The following is a 19,732-nucleotide window of genomic DNA, read 5'->3' as shown; positions in this document are numbered from 1 at the left end:
TGAAATGAGATTCATTGAACAATAGAACTTCTATAATTAGTAGAAATGATTAATATACAGACTAGTGTGTCTATTTAAATCAAAGTAGATTAACTTAATTCAGGGAGAAAAAAATTTAGATTAACTTACCAGCAGAACTCGTATTTACAAGGTGGTGTGCATGTCATATGCATACAACCTTGGTTCTTCTCAATTGGCCGTTTACACTTTGGACAAGCCTTGGAGTTGGCTAATATCCTGAAATGTGCCACAGGAATATAATTCAGATCACACAAAACATAGAAATGAGTTACTGTGAAACAGTAAAATATCTGGCAAGCACGATTTCTGTAGCATTATCACAGCATTTATGCAAACATAGGTGATAAAGCTTGGTGATACAACATATAAGCAGCAGATCTAAAAAAACTGAATTCCATAAATATCAAACTTACATTGTTACAGAACTTAAGTGTGCATACGTTCAATAACATCATATGCTCAACTCAACAAAGCCTTTTTCACAATTACTTGAGGTCGGCTAGATGAATCATTTTTTTCCATTCCGTTCTTTCCAAGCCATAACCTCAGTCAAACCGCATGGTACCATATCCTTCCTTCCTTACAGAACCTACATTAACTTTGGTCTTCCCATTTTCCTAGCACTACCCTCAACATGGACCATGTCACTCTTCTTAACTAGTATACCTCTTAATGAATCGGATCTTAATCCAAATCTGATCCTATAACTCGGATATGATTTAACATTTAATCCAATAGCCTCATTAACAATCCAATTCTGATAATCCATAAGTTAAACAAATCGGATTATGGTCAATCCGATCCAACATAATACTATAAAATATGTGTTACACATATATTATTTAATGTTATTATATATAATGTTTTAATATTATCAAATATTTCATATCATTATTTTGTCTTCTTTCATCACCCTAATTTTCTTACTCTTAGTGTTTCTCTTTAACAAAGAATCAAAAAATCTAACCTTCCGAAAAGAAAAAAAAAAAAAGAATCAAAAATCTAATTTTTATCTCTTTATTTTGTCCATATTTTATTTGTCTTCCCCAGCTTCTCAATCTTTTTTTAATCATTTTTTTCTACTTTTTGGCACTAATTTTTTTTTTTTCTAACAAAAAGATCGCATGAAGGATCAGGTAATCAGATTGGATATCCGATTAGTAACAAAATCGTATATGGATTCATTCATGAATAACCCGTCTAGTTGTCGGGTTGGGTCCGAACAAGAAATAATCTTATTGCATTCGGATCAGATCAAGTGTTGTTCCGATCCAAATACAGTCCATTTACAGGTCAATAATCTTATCGCTTAATCAACTTTCTCTCATTTTATCTCCAATTGTTACTACTTCAACCAATTCACGAATGTTACTCTTTTTATATTATCATTTCTTGTCTTGTTGTACATCGGTCTCAACATTCGCATTTCCATCACTCACATTATGCATATGTTGTTTCTTTGTCCAACAATTTGTCCCATAAACATCAGTGGGTCACACAATATACTGGATGCACTCATCCATTTAACCATCCTGCCTGGATTGTGATTAACACATCCAATTTCTCCTTCATTATGAATAATTGAGCCTAAATAACGGTATTGTTCATTTTTTTTCTTCTTAATCCTCAATTTTCACTATGTCCCTATTTGTATTTCTAGATTTACTAAGGTAACACTCTATATATTCAGTTTTATTCCTACTTATCTTAAACCCTTTAATTCCAGGGATTTTCTCCAAACCTTCAATTTAACACTTACTACTTCTCTAGTTTCATCAGTGAAAATAATATCATCAACAAATAATATGAACCATAAAATATCATCTTGAATGTCTTTTATCAATTCATCTATAACTAAGACAAAAAGATATGGGTATGCTGACCCATGATCTAAGCCGACATGAGAAGTAACAACCATGACCCGAAGGCTTTGATATAGAGTTAGTCCAAGGTCCGTGATCTAAACCTAGAGGGGCGTGAATAACTCTTGATAGCTTAAACAACTAATTTCTAACTTTTAGCTAAATTGTCAATAACTTGTAAATCAATTTAATAGAATAGATTCAATTCACTCAATCCGTCGTGCAATTAACAGCTAATCCATCAAAACATATAATGTAAAAGTAGTAAAAAGGAGAGCGCAATAGACACAAAAGACTTTTATGTGGAAACCTCCATGGAGAAAAATCACGAAACCTAATCCAAATAGCTCGAACCAACAATTAGATTTGCACTAGGTTAACAGTTCATAAGCCCAGAACCCCTAGTTATCACTTGATATAGACTAATCCACCACTTGAGTCCTCCAGGCACGGTCCGCTCTGCAACAGATTGTGCTCCTCACATAATCCGGTTCTCCTCTAGTGTTTTGATCTTCTGGTCCCACCATCAACACTGATCTCTGTAAAATGAGTGGCTTCTTTTGAACTCCAAGTAGGCACGACAGTAGCAGATTGTCAATACATACATATTCACTCACCAACCTAGAAAGGGTAGCTAACTTGCCACTCACTCACTTTAAAATTTGTACTGAGAACAAAAATAAGAAGTTACAAACTCTAATTTTGGACAAAAAATTTGCCAACCTAAGTCCAATTGACCTAAACACTAAAGTAACTGGAATTTCTCTTGTTTCACCTCAGTCGTTGTAACTATAGTCCCACGTCCCTCATACATGTCCTCTATTGTGTCAGTATACCTTCTTTGACTCTTTTCTTTCTACAACCCTCCATATCAGATTTTCACTTGTTTCCCCACAATCGTTGTAACTATAGTCACACATCCCTCATACATGTCCTTTATCGTGTCATTGTATTTTTCTATTGTTTTCTTTACTCACTCTTCCTACATCCCTCCATATTAGATTTCTATGTACTCTATCATAGGCTTTCTCTAAACAAATTAAAACCACATAACGATCTTTTTTCTTCTCTCAATGTCCCCTTTGGTTTTATATATTGTTATCAAAATACTTTGTGTCACTCGCCATGTGCATTCTCTTGGTTATTTACATCTTCTTAAACAATTTTATTAGCCAACACAAGTTATCATCCCTAAATATTTCCAACCACAATAGGAATGTCATTTGGCGGTAAAGCCCTTCCTGTTTTCATTTTCTTTCTTACATTTTTATCTTGATCCTACGGAAAAATATGCTATCCCTAAGGTTACTATATTCATCTAAGCCTAAACTTCCTTAGATGATTTTCATTCAACTTCTCAAAGTTTTCCATCTTTCTTTAATTTTGTCATATTTTAGTAAAACACATAAATATTCACTCTTGAGAGATTTAATATGGCTAAAACTTCTAGATTTTCTCTCCCTTAGTTTAGCAAGTTTATATTTATTCTTCTCCCTATATTTTGCACCTAATTTATAATAGATATCATCATATGCTCCATATTTTACCTCTCTCAATACTTTTTAAACTTCCTTATTTACATTTTGTATTTTTCAAAAACGTTTCTATTTCTAGTTTTTTGCCAATCTTTATAGCATTCCCATTTTATAGTTGCGATGTTCTCCCAGAATAACCTAACAATCTTTGCTTGTTAATCGATCTAGCTTTTTAGTTAGAAAGAAGCTGATTTAGCTCGTATTTGATCCACTTTTAAAGGTTATTATATGTTGATCCCTCTTTCTATTATAGGTATTCTCAAATACAAGATTATTTGCCACTGTAAAGGCTAAGATACCCTCCTCAACATCATTTCTATCCCCAAATCCATGTCTACCATATACCATCTTAAACCCTCCACAATGTTTTTCAACATGACCATTTTAGTCGTATCCCTTGATTTAGTTCATCCACGCGTTCCAAAATTTTGCTTTAATGTGTTCATCTAATCTTACTTGGGGTGCATGGGCGCTAACTCTATTAACTATATTTCCCCTTATACAAGTTTCAAAATATTGTCCTATCCTTTTTTCCAATAACAATTAAATCTTCTTTAAATTCTTATCAATTGTTGTATAGTATTGTATGAGTTGTCACCTTCCCCTCATTACCATATCTAGAATTACCATGTATAGGGTTTTCTTGTTCTCCACTCACCTACTCCCATAGCTTCTCCTATATAAACACCATTGTATTATTATTACTCACTCAATACCATATAAGTTTTAATATATTCTCTCTCTCTCTCTCTTTCAACATGGTATCAGAGCAGAAATCGATCTCCTCTTTAAATTTTTTTTTAGTCTTATTCAGACTCTGATCTTGATTCCATCTCGGCTTTCTCTCAATCTCTTCTCGGCGATCTCTCCTCGGTGATCTAAGTTCTTGTCACAGCAATCTCTCTCGGATCCCTCCTCGGCTCTCTCCTCGGCAATTTCTCTCGGGTTCATCTCGGCTAGATTTTGGTTCTCTTATCTCGGCTCCCTCTAGCTACTATATCTCATTTGTTCGGCAACTCTTGTGAAGGATACTAAGATATCCCATCTTCTTGGGTCAATCACCAGCACCAAACTGGTAAAGCGTGAGCGTGCAAATCAGCCCTCCTCCACCGCTACTATCGTTACGTGTCTCCATATGTCATATTCTACGCCTTGGATTATTGATTTAGGAGCATCCGATCACATGATAGGTAACCTATCTCTTCTTTATGATATTTCTCATATTTTCTCACCATCAGTTGTTACTATAGCGAATGGTGCCAAATCACCTATTTATGGAATTGGTACCTTCCACACTTCGGGTCTCACTTTTTCATTAGTTTTATATATCCCTTAATTTTCATTCAATTTATTGTTAGTTCGCAAAATCATATCAGATTTAAATTGCTTAGTTACTTTTTCTCCTTCCCATTATGTCTTTCTGGATCTCAAGACGAAGAAGACGATTGGTGGGGGGTTTGAGAAGGATGGTCTTTACTACTTCCACCCAACGACTGTTCTGACAGCTCTACATTCCACCTCTTCTTAGCTTACCAGTGGCATTGCCGCCTTGGACATCCCTCTTCAAATAGTCTTCTAGCCTTGGTCCCTTCTTTAGTTGATTTTTCTAAGTTTAATTGTACTACTTGCGAACTTAGTAAACATCGTCAAGCTACTTTTAAGTCTCGTTTTGATAAAAGTTTAAAACCTTTTGAGTTAGTACATTCGGATGTTTGGGGACCAGCTCATACTACTGGTTTATTTGGTGCTTGTTATTTTGTGTTATTTATTGATGATTATTCACGTTTAACTTGGGTTTATATTCTTTGAGATAGATCTCAAGTATTCTCTGTTTTTCAATCCTTTTATGCTGAAATTCAAAATCACTTTGATGCAAAATTACTTGTTCTTAGAACTAACAATGCCCTTGAACATAAACTTAATGTTTTTCAAAAGTTTCTTGAGTCGAGGGTCATTATCCACAAACATCTTGTGTTGATACCCCTCAACAAAATGGAGTTGCTGAACGGAAGAATGGCCCACTCCTAGCTATCGCTCGTGCCTTAACAATTCAAATGCATGTTCAAAAACATTTTTGGGCAAATACAGTTCAGGTTGCTACTTATCTTTTAAACTGCATGCCTTTTAGGGTCCTTCAAGGAAAATCACCCTTCCAAATGATGTTTTCTGACAAAAATCCCTTTTCCATTCCTCCAAAGGTGTTTGGGTGTGTCTGTTTTGTTTATAATCTAAGCCTGGGACGAGACAAACTTGATCCTCGTGCTCACAAATGTATTTTCTTAGGTTATTCTTGCACTCAAAGGGATATAAATGTTACAGTCCAACTTTTCATAAACATTTTGTGTGAGCAGATGTAACTTTCTTTGAGGATGTTCCTTATTATTCTTAGGAAGGCAGTCGCCTGGAGGACTCTGTTCTTCAAGAATCTATTCTTCCAACTCTAGTTTTTGATTATGACATCCCACTAGCTATTCGTGTCTATTCTCGTCGCCAGAAAAGAGTAGTTAATCATGTTCTAACGACTGAAGTAGTAAACCCAACCTTGCCACTTCCACCAGTCGCTTCAATGCTTGGAGATTCTTCTATCTCTCCGAGCTCTAATCTTGATCAACCTATTGTTGTTCGAAAAGGTAAACAGTCTTGTACCAATCACCCTATCTCTAATTTTGTATCGTATAATAAATTGTCCTCCTTCTTTCAAGCTTTTTCTTTGTCATTATCCTCTATTGCTCTTCCTAAGTCGAGAGGCACTTTCTCATCCAGGGTGGCGGAAAGCTATGGAAGAAGAAATAAACGCTTTAAAATTGAATCATAATGGGACCTTGTTCCTAAGCCTGCTGATACTCAAGTTGTTGGTGGTCGTTGGGTTTTTACTATTAAACAGAAGCCTGATGGTACTGTTGATCTTCTCAATACTCAACTTGTTGCTAAAGACTACACTCAGACTTATGGCCTTGATTATACTGAGACGTTCCCTCCTGTGGCCAAACTGAATTTTGTTCGTGTGATAATCTCTCTTGCAGCTAATCTACACTGGCCACTTCATCAACTTGATGTTAAAAATGCCTTTCTGCATGGTGACCTTAATGAGACAGTCTATATGACTCAGCCACTTGGGTTTGAGTATAAGGGGGAGTGTGTGTGTCATCTCAAGAAGTCTATCTATATCCTCAAACAGTCTCCTCGCGCATGGTTTGATAAGTTCAATAAAGTAGTGGTAGCTCATGGTATGACCAGAAGCTAAGTTAACCACTCTCTCTTTTTTAAGAAAACGAAATGTGGTATTGTGATTCTTGTGGTGTATGTAGATGATATTGTTATCACCGGCAGTGACAAAGATGGAATACAAGTTATAATCCATCACTTGAGTTCTAGCTTCCTTACTAAGGATTTGGGCAAATTTCGGTATTTTTTAGGAATTGAGGTGGCTCGATCGAAGCAAGGCATTAGTCTTTCTCAGCGGAAGTATAGTCTTGATCTATTATAGGATACTAGATATCTTGGTTCGAAACCTGTAGCTACACCCATGGAGTCTAATGTAAAACTTAAGGTGGATGATGGTGACCCACTCGATGATCCAAATATGTATCGGAGACTTGTAGGTAAACTTATTTACCTCACAATCACTCGTCCAATCATCTCCTATGCAGTCAGTGTTGTGATCCAGTTCATACCAGTGCTCGGGTACCTCACATGGAGGCAGTTGTACGCATCTTGAAGTATCTCAAGGGTGCTCTGGGACGTGGTCTGCTTTATCAATCTTCTGGACATCTTCGGATTGAAGGATATACAGATGCAGATTGGGCCAGTTCTCCTTCTGATCGACGGTCCACCACGACATCAGTTGTGGCTCGTTCCAGTGCTGAAACAGAGTATCATGCCATGGCACATACTGCCTGTGAACTTACTTGGTTGAAAACTCTTTTGCAGGAACTTAGGATTTTAGTCCAGTACCCAATTCCTCTCCATTGTGACAATCAGGCAGCTATTCATATTGCTAGCAATCCAGTCTACCATGAGAGGACTAAACACATTGAAGTAGATTGCCATTTCATTCGATTTAAAGTTGACTCGAATGAGATTGTTACACCTTTTGTTCCTTCTGGTAAACAACTGGCAGACATCTTCACTAAAGCGCTTCCCAAGAACTCTATTGATTCCATATGTAGCTAGCTGGGAGTTACTGACATTTATTCTCCAGCTTGAGGGGGAGTGTTGTACAGTATTGTATGAGTTGTCACATATGTACATTTAGTATTGTATGAGTTGTCACCTACCCCTCATTACCATATATAGAATTACGAGGTATAGGGTTTTCTTGTTCTCCTCTCACCTACTCCAGTAGCTTCTCCTATATAAACACTATTGTATTATTGTATTACTCACTCAATAACATATAAGTTTTCATATATTCTCTCTCTCTCTCTCTTTCAACATCAATGAATATCCCTACTCCATTACTTTGTCTATCTTTTCTAGTATAAGAAAGTTTATATCCAGTGTTCTAAATTTATCCTACTTTTCTTCTTAGTTTCTTGTAGACATACTATATTAAGCCAGTTTCTTGTGGACATACTATATTAACCCTCCTTCAATAGAATAAGACCCTAATCAAAATGCATACATTTGTCTCGTACACTATGGGGATGGTGAGAAGAGATATAATTTACAACCCAGAGGGGTTATAATTGGAGATACCACTGTTTCTGGTACAGAAGTTCATATAAAAATGGGAAATGCCCTTACCTTTGAGTGTGATTTGAACTATTGATTTACGTAATTGGAAATAACCAATTAGGTTTACGACGAAACCTTGAAATCTATCACTGATCCAATTTGAGTACCTCTATAGGATTGACTTCAACAGAAAACATAAGAGGTTGAATCATAGTGTCCAACAAATCCATTCCATCACCTATCAGTGTCCCTATATTAAAAGTCCCTATACTAAGTGTAAAAATTGCATGCATTGCACGTGGAAGTGAAGATGTAGACCATTATCTCGGCAATAATGAGCCAACATAGTATTTGCAACAAACCTCCAATTCTTTACCAAATACAGTTATGCTGATCAATTAAGCAAAGACAGCCATTGGAAAGCAATAGTCATGCTTCTAATCCTCCAATCTACCTGGGAATTAACTATACCATTTGATCCATTTGTCAATCAAAAAACTGTAATAAAATACATCATGGAAGTATTTTACCATAGGATAGGCTACTTAAAATAGAGGAAAGCCCTATCCTAGGATTGTAGGCTTAAAATAGGGACTTGGAATATAGGAAAATTGACGGGTAAGGAAATAGAGTTGGTAGACGCTATAATTAGGAGGATTAATATAGTATGTCTACAAAAACAAAGTAGGAACAAAAGCTATAAAAATAACAAAACAAAAGCCACAGCGTTTGTGCACCAGAAAATTTAGAATTCCTAATATGCTTTCCATTCATATATACAAGGAAATTTTATACATACCCATATATATGTAATATCTTCTAAGGTTATGGGAAAAAAGAACACTAGTAGCAACCCAAAACTATCCACAAAAAATAGATAAAGCACTATCAAATGAAAGGATTACAAAGAAGAGCTCAATCTTATATTCTATGATTAGCATCTAATGATTGGTAAAAGTACTGACCACCCAAGTAACTAATGCCATAACATTTGGCATCAATTGTTGTCCCCATATGAGAATAAGATGAAAGAGGAGAAATAGCTAATTTAGCCATTTTAAGTTTAAACCTCCAACGCAATTTGTAACAATTATACTATTATATGTAGATAAGTCACGTTTATACATGTGTCCCGAAGTATACGAGAAGTATTTTATACAAGGCCAAAGACTTGAGAATATCGCAAATATCATATACGTGTCCAAAATAAATAAGAAATAAAAAATTCAAATGATGGATATGTTTAGGAAGTCGGGCACAAAACTGTAAGTATCTGAGGGATATTGATATCCGATACAAATACGACTCCCTTATAGAAGGTATCACCGCATCATAGGTTCTATCAGATTTTTATTTAACTATTTTTATTCTTTTTCTACATTGCTTGGTTAAGAAGTATTTTATCACAACATTAGCTTCAACAACTAAAAAAAAAAAAACAATTCTAAATTCCATCTAAAATTGCAAAATATAATTTCACTAGCAAGCAGTTAGACACAGCTAATTTGTTTTATTAGTCAAACACTGTTTAGAATTTCATATACTTAGAGCTTGTCTAGATTGGCAAAAATCATGTTAAGCTTACATAGTTCCAGAGTCCAGACTCAACCAACGAGGTTCACTTTTCCTTGTATCTTTGTCATTCCTTTAAATTAATATAATCTCTTGTTTCTTACTGTTTTTTATAGAAAAATTAAAAAAGAAGAAAGCACTACAAAGCATAGCTAAATATGTTCCATTGAAAAGATTATTATTATTTTTTTTATAAGTACATTCCGTCACCAACAGGCCTGTGGCTTAGCGGTACAAGGCTCCTACTTCCCAAAGGGAGGTCAGGGGTTCGAGCCTCAGTGGAGGCAGTGTGTGTGAGTTTCCCAACTGGGAAAAAAAAAAAAAAAAAAAAAAAAAAAAAAAAAAAAAAAAAAAAAAAAAAAAACCACAATCCATTGTCGGCTTAGATATTCCAACCTCATCATCACCAAGAAGCTTAAGTCAATTCAAAAAATCGAAGGGAGCTGATGTCTATGAAGATGGATAAACCAAACCACACTACAGATCATCATCAAATTCCTCCTGATTTGTCTATAGAAATGTAGTTCATACAAATCTTTCGTCCCAAGTATTGAGATGTTGGATCAATGATTATGGATCTAGTGGTCCTGTTTTTGGATTTCTTCGCCTTTCAATATAAAAGTGTCATAATTGTCGGATGTAGTGCAATCCATGGGTTTTAGGCCATGAACTTTGCAGATCATACATGGTTACCTCCTGCTCTCATCACTGATTTGATTAACCATACATGAACAGACATATACTTGTATATATATGACCAATCAAAACTTCGATTGCACTCTCATCTACTTTTATATTTTATACTTGAATTTTTTTTTTTGATAAGTATATCTTATACTTGAATTTTATGGGTTAATGAACAATATTATAAAGTGCCTTAAAAAACAATAAAAGAAGCAAAAGGAGGAAAAGGAAAATATTTCACCAAAAATAAATTGATGAAGCACATAAACACCATAAAGCATAACCTAATTTAAAATAAATATATATACTTTAGAAAGACATGGTATCAAGTTGCAGCTAAATATAAAAAATTCTAAGACAGTGAAAACCTAACTGCTTACAAACATGAACCGGTTGAAAATAAAATGTTGGTTGACATTAGGGGTGCAACTCGAATGGGTAGAAGGATCAACCTTAGCCCAACTGCCCTATGAGCAATGCTGCCCAAGCCCAGGTTGAACCTAACCTCAGGTTAGGAAGAGCTAACAAGAGTCCTATATGGTCGGGTTTGTATCTAATCCAATCAAATTGGATCAAATTTTCACAATAAATCAGTTTTTACAGAAAAGGGACTTGCACTACATGCATGTATGTGTAGAGAAATCCACGTTCAGATTTTCATTTTCAATTTGAGCTCAGGTTAGAGAAATCAGGCTAAAAATTAAGTTAATCTCAGGTTAGATTCAAATTAGATTACTCCTAAACATAAAAAAATTCAAAAAACTTAATGTAATTTCCAAAAATTTACAAACAAGTTCTTAGGGAATTAATTCTCCAAAGTATTAATATACAAGATAGCAAGACTCAAACAAAAGGAAGTTGAAAAGAAAAGAATGATCATAATTTGAAATATATATGGCTTATTAAAATTACATTAAGTTTTGTAATTGCATAAGAAAATCAGAGAGGGTGATTGAATTTATTCCAAAAAAAAGTTATTGTCCTTATTTATCACTTTCCTAATTTTGTAATTGCATCCTACATGTGAATTTGTGATTGTACCACAGCAGCAGTCAGTAGGGACAACCGACTTACCGGTGAGTAGGTAAGTTTTGTCCTTAAAATTAAAGACTACATAAAAATTAATATTAGAATGCAGATTTGGGTTCGGGTTCCGGTTGCTAAACCCTAATTCAGTTCGGGCAACCCAAGCCCAACCTAATTGTAAAAATAGTTGCCCAAGCTTGTAAAAAATCAGGCTTGACTTGGGTTGGGTTCGGGTTGGCTCGCCGAATTTACACACCTATTTGACATTACAGCTAGCAAGTCAAAATTGGTTCTGAACAACGCTATCCCGAGTCTCTAAATTCTAGAAAGTCTCAAAAAGTACACATTCTCCCATTTTAATAAAATATCCAAATGTCCTACTGCAACCAACCTTCATTAGAAATATTGATCAAGATTTTGTATGTTTTGGGCTCAAAGTTTGCCAAATATGATAACTGCACTTTTTTTTTTTTGATAAGCAAGATTTTATTAAAAACGCTCAAAAGGGGAGCCGAACCCAAAGAAACACAAGGGCCACAAGGCGCCTTAAACCTTCAAAGAGGCCAAAAAGACAATAATCTCCTCAATAGATCTATAATCTCTCCCTGAAACCTAACAAAAAATAGTGGAAATAATAGAGAACTTAAGCATAGAAATAGGTTTCTTCTTTCCATCAAAATATCTCCTATTTCGCTCGAGCCAAATGCACCACCAAATACAAGGAGGTGTAGACCTCCAAGCATCTTGAATGAGAACCTCAACAGAGACACCTCTCCAAGCCTCGATCAACCCTCTAGAGGAACGAGGCATAACCCAATGGACCCCAAATAATCCAAGCATCAAATTCCAACAGTCTCTGGCCATGCTACAGTGCAAAAGAAGGTGGTCAACTGTCTCCTCATCACACAAGCACATATAACAATGATTGACCACCACCTGATTGAAAGAGCTCTCCTCCTTCCAAGACTAATATGATACGGTTGATTCTCAATATTCTGCAATGTCTAGTGTAATCATGCCTATGTTCTTCCATCCTATGCCACTAATTTTCTTCCGATATCCTATAGTTCCAATGATGACTCCTTTTGTTTACTACTATTTCAGTTTTGATAACTTTTCCTGGCGACCAGTTAAGAAAAAAAAGAAGACGACGACAATATGGTCATGAAGAATACCAATTCATGTTTTCCGACTCGGCACTATTCTTCAGAACCCACTTGGCCACAGTGCCACAATCAACCGGACGGTGCATTTCCTCTGTACACTGCATACACAGAATCACATCAAAATAGCATAAATTAAAGAAAATCACATTATCCATAGATAGAAATGGAAAATGAAAAGAACTACGAAAATTTGAAGACAAATCAATGAGACTTACATTCCAGCAAAAGCTATGCGAGCATCGACAAGTAACATCGTAGCTTCCGGTACCGGCACTAAAATCCAAGGCATAATCACAGCCTGGAGCAGGACACCATTTGGTCTACAAAACAACCCATAAAGTTATTTAAGTTTACTAGAAAAGGAAAGAATGCATTAAAATAACCTAACAATTCCCAATCTCATAACTTTATCAACAAATTATTAGAAACAAATGGCCGTTAAATTGTCATTATATCGTAAACGATGGTAAAAATCATTATTCTGAAAAAGAGAGAGGATAATTTTTTTCCCCTGAATAGAGAGGATGATTTACTATAAATATAAAGCAAACTATGATAAACAAGCACGGTAGAAAAGTGAGAATGAAGTCTAGAAAATGAGCGAAGCAATCTAATCTATAAGCAAGTAAACTTTTTTCTTCTTCTTTTTTTCCTTGAATGCAAGCAATGATACTTTTACCAATTTAAACAGCATAAATCACATAAAATATATTTTTCATGGTTGTTTAAGTTTTTCAACTTCGGGTTACATAGCATGGCAAGAGCTAATACGGTTGAGGAATGAACCAATGCAGCTAAATTAATGCACTGAGTTATTGACAAATCCAAGTTTAGCTAGACCATTGTGTTACAAGGAATTGGGTACTTGCATCCTAAGAAGCATGGATACAGATATGGAAACGTGACATGGACACGGCAACATGGAAAATCCTAATAATTAAGACAAAAAAACGGCGAATAATAAAATTATAAGACTAATATTACTTTTCATCAAATTTTCATACCACAATAACTAATGAAGTACAACAATTCTTCATTTAAGAAGAGAGAATGGGCTTAAGTAAAAATTTTGAACTCCCTTAATAAAATTTGTTGTAATCTAAATTCATAGCTAAACAAAATATTACAGTTGTATATAGAATGAAAGAAAAGAGAACAGAAAAAGAAGAGGGAGAGAGTGGGGGATTTGGCTAAAGTATAATTTCTAAACCCTTACTAAATGACAGCTTTCTTGAATAAAAGGAAAGAGAATTCTACTAGCAGAGAGAGAACTGGTTATAGAACGAAAATAAATAAATAAATAAATAAGGAGACTAAGGTGCTGTTGAAAAAATTAACTCCGTGTTGATAATAAAAGAGAACCTATGGAGGAAAAAAGAGGTTTGAGATGGGAAGAAGAGGACAAAAAGAAAAGGAAAAAAAAGAAGATTGAGAAAGAGGATCTACTGAAGGATAAGAAGGATCACCAGCAATCAAGCTTCGATGATCCATTGAAGTAAGTTCGAATCTTGGTTGCTTTATCTATTTGAAATCTTTTACAATTTCAACCAAGTACTAACTATAAAAAGATCAAGAAAATAAAATTACTTGATAAATTACATTTAAAAAACTTTTAATTTATGTTTTGACCTTCGTATTATTGGAACTTTTCAATTCCACATATGCTATATATTTTAACCCATTTTTTAAAAAAAAATATAAAAATTAATTCTATGGCGTGGCCAAGGTGTGTCATCAGCATGTTCCTCACGTTCTGTCACGTGTCCAAAACAAAAAATATTCAAACATGTTTTTTGGTGCGTCTAACACATGTCCGACATGTGTCTATGTCCGACACAAACACTTCGACCTTTTAGGCTTGTCCGTGCTTCCTAACTTTTATCAATGCCCATACCACTGACGAGTTCGACAGTTCACTGTTCCTACCAGCACTGTGAAAGTTCGGGCCTTCTTTGATTCGAAGGCTTGTAAATTTGAATCACTATAATTATCGATATCAAAGTCTGAAGAATTCTTGACATAAGAGCCATTGATCAGAAACCAACTAAAATCCTAAGAATTAGGGAACCCCAAAAGCAAATTAAAAATACATAAATAACCCTAAAATATAATGGTATAAAATTTAGTGCCAACATCTAATCCCACGTAATGCATAAGACCTATTATGAGCTCCATAAATTCTCCCCAGATAAGAAGAATTACAGAGTGAAAATAGTGGTGCTACTCGAAATAGTTTGAGTTGATACAGCAAAACTTATTACATGCACTCCATGTCAAATCTGGATCAAAATGATCTATCCACCAAATAAGATAGAATTGAATATGTCCAGGATGAAAAGCCTCACTCTAATGGTCAACAATATCTTCGATTCTGTCCATATTTAATGGTGAAAAACTGGTGCTGGTGTAGAAGAATATGCAGCTCCATTTGTATCATCACATGCTGAAAAAATAGGAGGCTCAAGGTGCCTTGATTAGCAGCAAATGCTCCACATTGAAAACTGCACTATTACTCATACGTGGCAAGTCAAGTGAATTAGGCTAAGATACATGATAAAGAAAGGTCCAGTAACTTGGGCATGTAGTTTTTAGAAGGAGTTCTTAGGGTAATATTTTGGGTCTAGACGAACTATGACATAATCTCCTTCGCTAGCAGCAACTATATAATTTTATTATACCATAGATGATTTATAAAAGACAATTGCCAATTGACCAAACTATAAGCAAAGTCCATAATGGGAAACAATGTCTCAAGAATCTAAGTGCTCTCCCACAAGACAACTAAATCTCCTTCAGTACTTAACAGCCCAAGTCTTCCCAACATTGAAGGGTGAAATCTGACAAAAAAATAAATAAATTATAATGGTCTCTAAAAGGTTCAAAAAGTGTCTTCCAAAAGTAACTTGCGTACTTGATATCTTTATCTGACACAATGGAAATAGGTAATCATGAACCATTTCTATATGGAATGAATCCTTTCTGTAAAGGTTTCACTTGTCCTTGCAGTTTACCACATTCCCTCGGATTCAACTGATAACGTGAGGGACTAGGTAACTCTGCTTCTAGGACTAATTCATTGGTGTGCTGAATATGTCTCCAGGGTCGCAACAAATTTTGGGGTTCCTTTGGCACCACATCTTTAAATTCATTTAACAGTTCATGTGACTTCAGATGGAGGAAAATCCAATCTTCTCTTTCTCCATCAATTCCTTCTCTGGTTGAAGCATTTTTTTATAGGGTAAACTACAATGACCTCCCCTGAGGTTTGGCCTAATTGCAAGTAAACCTGAGGTTTACCATTTTTTGGCAAAGACCTCTCCTCTGACAGATTTGAGCTCTTTTTGAGGTGAATTTACTCAACTACCCTTATTATTATATCGTTAAAAAGTTAAAAATATTTGAGAATTGCAAATGACACTTTTGCCCATGACACTTTTTCCTTCTCTCTTCTCTGTCGTTTCCTGGGAAAATTCCTCTGTCAATCTCTTTGTTTCCATTTTTTTTCTTTCTTCACCCATCAATTTCATCATCCATTCAGACTGAAATAGATCCCCTAATATAAGGAATTCTAAGGGAATAAAAAGGGTTTGGTGTGGAAAGGTCAAATCTCAGGTTCTGAAGAAGAGGGTTTGGTGAGAGGGTGGATGAGGGTTTGGTGCGACGGCGATGAAGATGAGGGTTCGTTGAGACGGTGATGAGGATTTTGTGTGACGGCAATGGAGATGAGGGTTTCGTGCGACGGCAATGTAGGTCTTCTGGAGAAGAGGGTTTGTTGCGACGGCGATGGAAAAGAGACGGTCAGATTTGACGAGTTTGATTGCGGTGATGGTTTTTGCCCCCTCACGCGTCTCTTGTCGACATCTGACGGAACCATGTCATTGCGAAACGACTTTTTTTTACATCTAATGACATTTTTTGTCGGAACAAAGATGAAGACTATAGCTGAAACACACCACAATTGTTGGGTCTTCGCGTTTGTATACGAGTGAGGTTGTCGTTGAGCTTTCACTAGCATGGGTTAGAACAATGAAGCTCTCGTTTTTTTTTTTTTTTTTCAAATGGCGCACAACGATAGATATTCTTTGATTAGGTTGGACAGTTGGATGAATTAGGATTTCTGGTGTAATTTGAATGGTTCGAATTGAGAATTAATTTGAATGGTTCGAATCCAGAATCGATTTGAATTAATTAGGCAAATGTATAAAGCACATATATTTGATTTGGGAATGATTATAGATATAGAATTTTTTTTTTAATTTTTTTCCTTATTAATTTTCTATATAGAAATTTCTATATTGATATATATATATATATATATATATATATATATATCAACGGGCCAATGGCCTAGCGGTATCAGCCTCTTACTTCCCAAAGGGAGGTCAGGGGTTTAAGTCTCAGAAGAGGCAATGTGTGTGAGTGCCAACTAGGAAAAATATAAATATATATATTGATATATATATTTGGTAACAAGCAAAGTTTTAACCTTTCCTTATTATTCTTTCTAATTATATGTGTATATTACTTTGATGTGTGCTTTTTTGGGAAGAGTCTGATGGGTTCCACTCTTGGCAGTGGGCTGTGCTTGTGTGGGTAAGATCAATAAACTATATATAAGTATATATACATATATATATGTATACATAATTTTCTTATGTATATATATGTGGGTAAGATCAATAAACTATATATAAGTATATATATACATATATATAAATGTATATATAATTTTCTTATGTATATATATGTGAGTAAGAGAGAGGGAGAGAGAAGGGTAATTTTGTCCTTTAAAACAATTTTTTTTTGTAATTTGATGACACTATAAGGGTAATAGAGTCTTTTCACTTAGTTAATGGGCATTTTGGTCACTTTAACCATTTTTCTGACAATTGTTGTACCGAGGGGAGGTCTTTGCAAAATGGGGCAAACCTCAGGGGGATATGTTGCAAAAAAAATGCAAACCTCATATTTATTTGCAATTAGGCCAAACCTCAAGGGAGGTCATTGTAGTTTACCCTTTTTTATAAAGAGGCTGTGAAGATTAACTATCTCTTGGTTTACTATCTTTTTATGATGGCTTTGCAGGTTTTAACAAGATGGATTCGTCCTCATCCTTAAACACATAGATTATCTCTCTACTATGAGAGGTCACATCAAATTCATAAAACGAAGGGCAACCAAAGAGTACGCGGGGTACATTCATGGGTCAAACATTACACCAAATCTTATCTGAATAATCCATCAGGATAGGAACCAACCACATCTCTGAAACTGATAAAAAGATTATCTAACCAAGCTACCCTGTATAGCAACGATTATGATTTAAGCTAAAGTTTTATCCTAGCAACACCTGATTTTGAAACAACATTCATTGAGGTTCCTCCATCAGTGATCTTGCAAACTTTATCCACGCATTTAAGAGAAGTACGAAAAATACTGCTGCAACTACAAACATCTTTTTCCACAGTAGATAGGATACACCCCATGAGTTTGATATGGATGTCATCATTTTCCAAGACTTTTTGCTTTCCACTCCAGAATCTAGGAGTCCTCTGAGGACCCAATCACTAAATCAAAAGATTCCCCTTCTGAAGTATCAACTACCTCAGTATCTGTGGTTAATTTGTGATGGGACAACGTGAAAGCAATATGACCCTTGCTATGACAATGAAAGCACTAGATGGAAGATCCACCTTGTCAAGAGCAAGAAATGAAACTTCTTGACGCTTGGAATTATTAGCTCTCTATCTAGGATTGTCGTTACCTCTAGAGGTAACTAATCCTGATTGAGTAAGTGCACAAATTCTCTCAAAAGACACTGATCTCATTTACTAAGGCTCCCCAGCTTGAGAAGCCACTTGCCTTGGGTTAGGAAGCAAAAGGAATTTCTCTATCTTTGATGTCTCACGGTAGGACTTCTCTAACATGTTAATGAATGCAATTGTTTCATCTACGTCATATCTCATCAAAAATTCCTTGAATCAGGTTAGATAAAAAGACACACTAGAAGACATCTTTCTCAAATTCATCCACTGGTCTAACAATTGTCTCCTATAGTAAGTGGGAAGATATATATATCCTTCAACTTTTATTTCATCTTAGCCCACAATGTAATATATATCTGAAGCTCTCAAAGTTCATCTTTACTCGTTGTTAATAACTCTGGCAGGACCAACTAACTTCATTTTGGCAAACTATGACATGTCATACCACTATGCCATTTCTGTTGGAAAGCTAGGAGGTGGTGAGAAATGAGGTGATGGGTACCTTTCAGGAGTTTCATTCTAATGGAGTCTTTGAGAAGTTGTTAAATGCTTCTTTCATTGCCCTCATCCCTAAGAAGGGTGGTGCTTCCGATAATAAGGATTTTAGACCAATTAGTCTTGTGGGTTGCATTTACAAGCTTATTGCTAAGGTTCTCGCTCTTAGGATAAGGGATGTCATGGATGGTATTATTTCGGATTCCCAAAATGCTTTTGTCGGAGAACGGCAAATTCTTGACTCAGTTCTTATTGCAGGCGAATGTGTGGATTCTAGATTGCTAAGTGGAGTCCCTGGAGTTTTATGCAAACCTAACATTGAAAAAGCTTATGATCATGTTAATTGGAATTTCCCATTGTACTTACTTCAGAGAATGGGGTTTGGTAGTAGATGGAGGAAATGGATAGAGGCTTGTCTTTCGTCTGTAAAGTTCTCTGTTCTTGTGAATGGATCTCCTGCTGGTTTTTTCGAGTGCTCTAGAGGATTGAGACAAGGTGATCCCCTGTCGTCTTTTCTCTTTCTTGTCGTAATGGAGGGCTTAAGTAGATCTATGAGGAGGGCAGAGGATCTCATTCTTATCAAGGGCTTCAGGGTGGGCAGAGATTTAGCTCATCAAAAGGAGATTTCTCATCTCCTGTTTACAGATGATACTTTGGTCTTTTGTGATGCTGATGTGTCTCAACTTTGATATTTGAGGTGCATTCTGGTTTGTTTTCAGGCGGTTTCTGGACTGAAGGTCAATGTGGCTAAGAGTGTGCTTGTTCCAGTTGGGGATGTTCAGGACATTTCCTCCTTAGCTGTAGTTCTAGGGCGTAGGGTAAGTTCTTTCCATATTCCTTATTTAGGTCTGCCTTTGGGGGTCTCCTCTAGAAGGGTGTGGAGTTGGGACCCTATGATAAATAGATACGTTAAGAGGTTGGAAGGATGG

General features: G+C 35.6%; 1 protein-coding gene across 1 annotated transcript in view; it reads right to left on the bottom strand.

The window, feature by feature from the left end:
* LOC132271290 (probable E3 ubiquitin-protein ligase ARI8) overlaps nt 1–19,732 on the bottom strand; it is a 34,618-nt gene that overhangs the window by 6,688 nt on the left and 8,198 nt on the right. Inside the window, exons 6-8 of the mRNA XM_059772627.1 lie at nt 12,759–12,863; nt 12,553–12,641; nt 130–237 (exon numbers count right to left, since the gene is read on the bottom strand). Of these exons, the coding sequence (XP_059628610.1) occupies nt 130–237; nt 12,553–12,641; nt 12,759–12,863 (302 nt within the window). The remainder of the gene's footprint in view (nt 1–129; nt 238–12,552; nt 12,642–12,758; nt 12,864–19,732) is intronic.

Source organism: Cornus florida, unplaced genomic scaffold, assembly GCF_030987335.1.
Source record: "Cornus florida cultivar Cherokee Brave unplaced genomic scaffold, ASM3098733v1 CherokeeBrave_3.0.0_Hap2_Chr08, whole genome shotgun sequence".
In the NCBI taxonomy this organism is placed as follows: domain Eukaryota; kingdom Viridiplantae; phylum Streptophyta; class Magnoliopsida; order Cornales; family Cornaceae; genus Cornus; species Cornus florida.
Note: the sequence above shows the minus strand (reverse complement) of the source record. Positions and strands in the feature narration are given on the sequence as shown.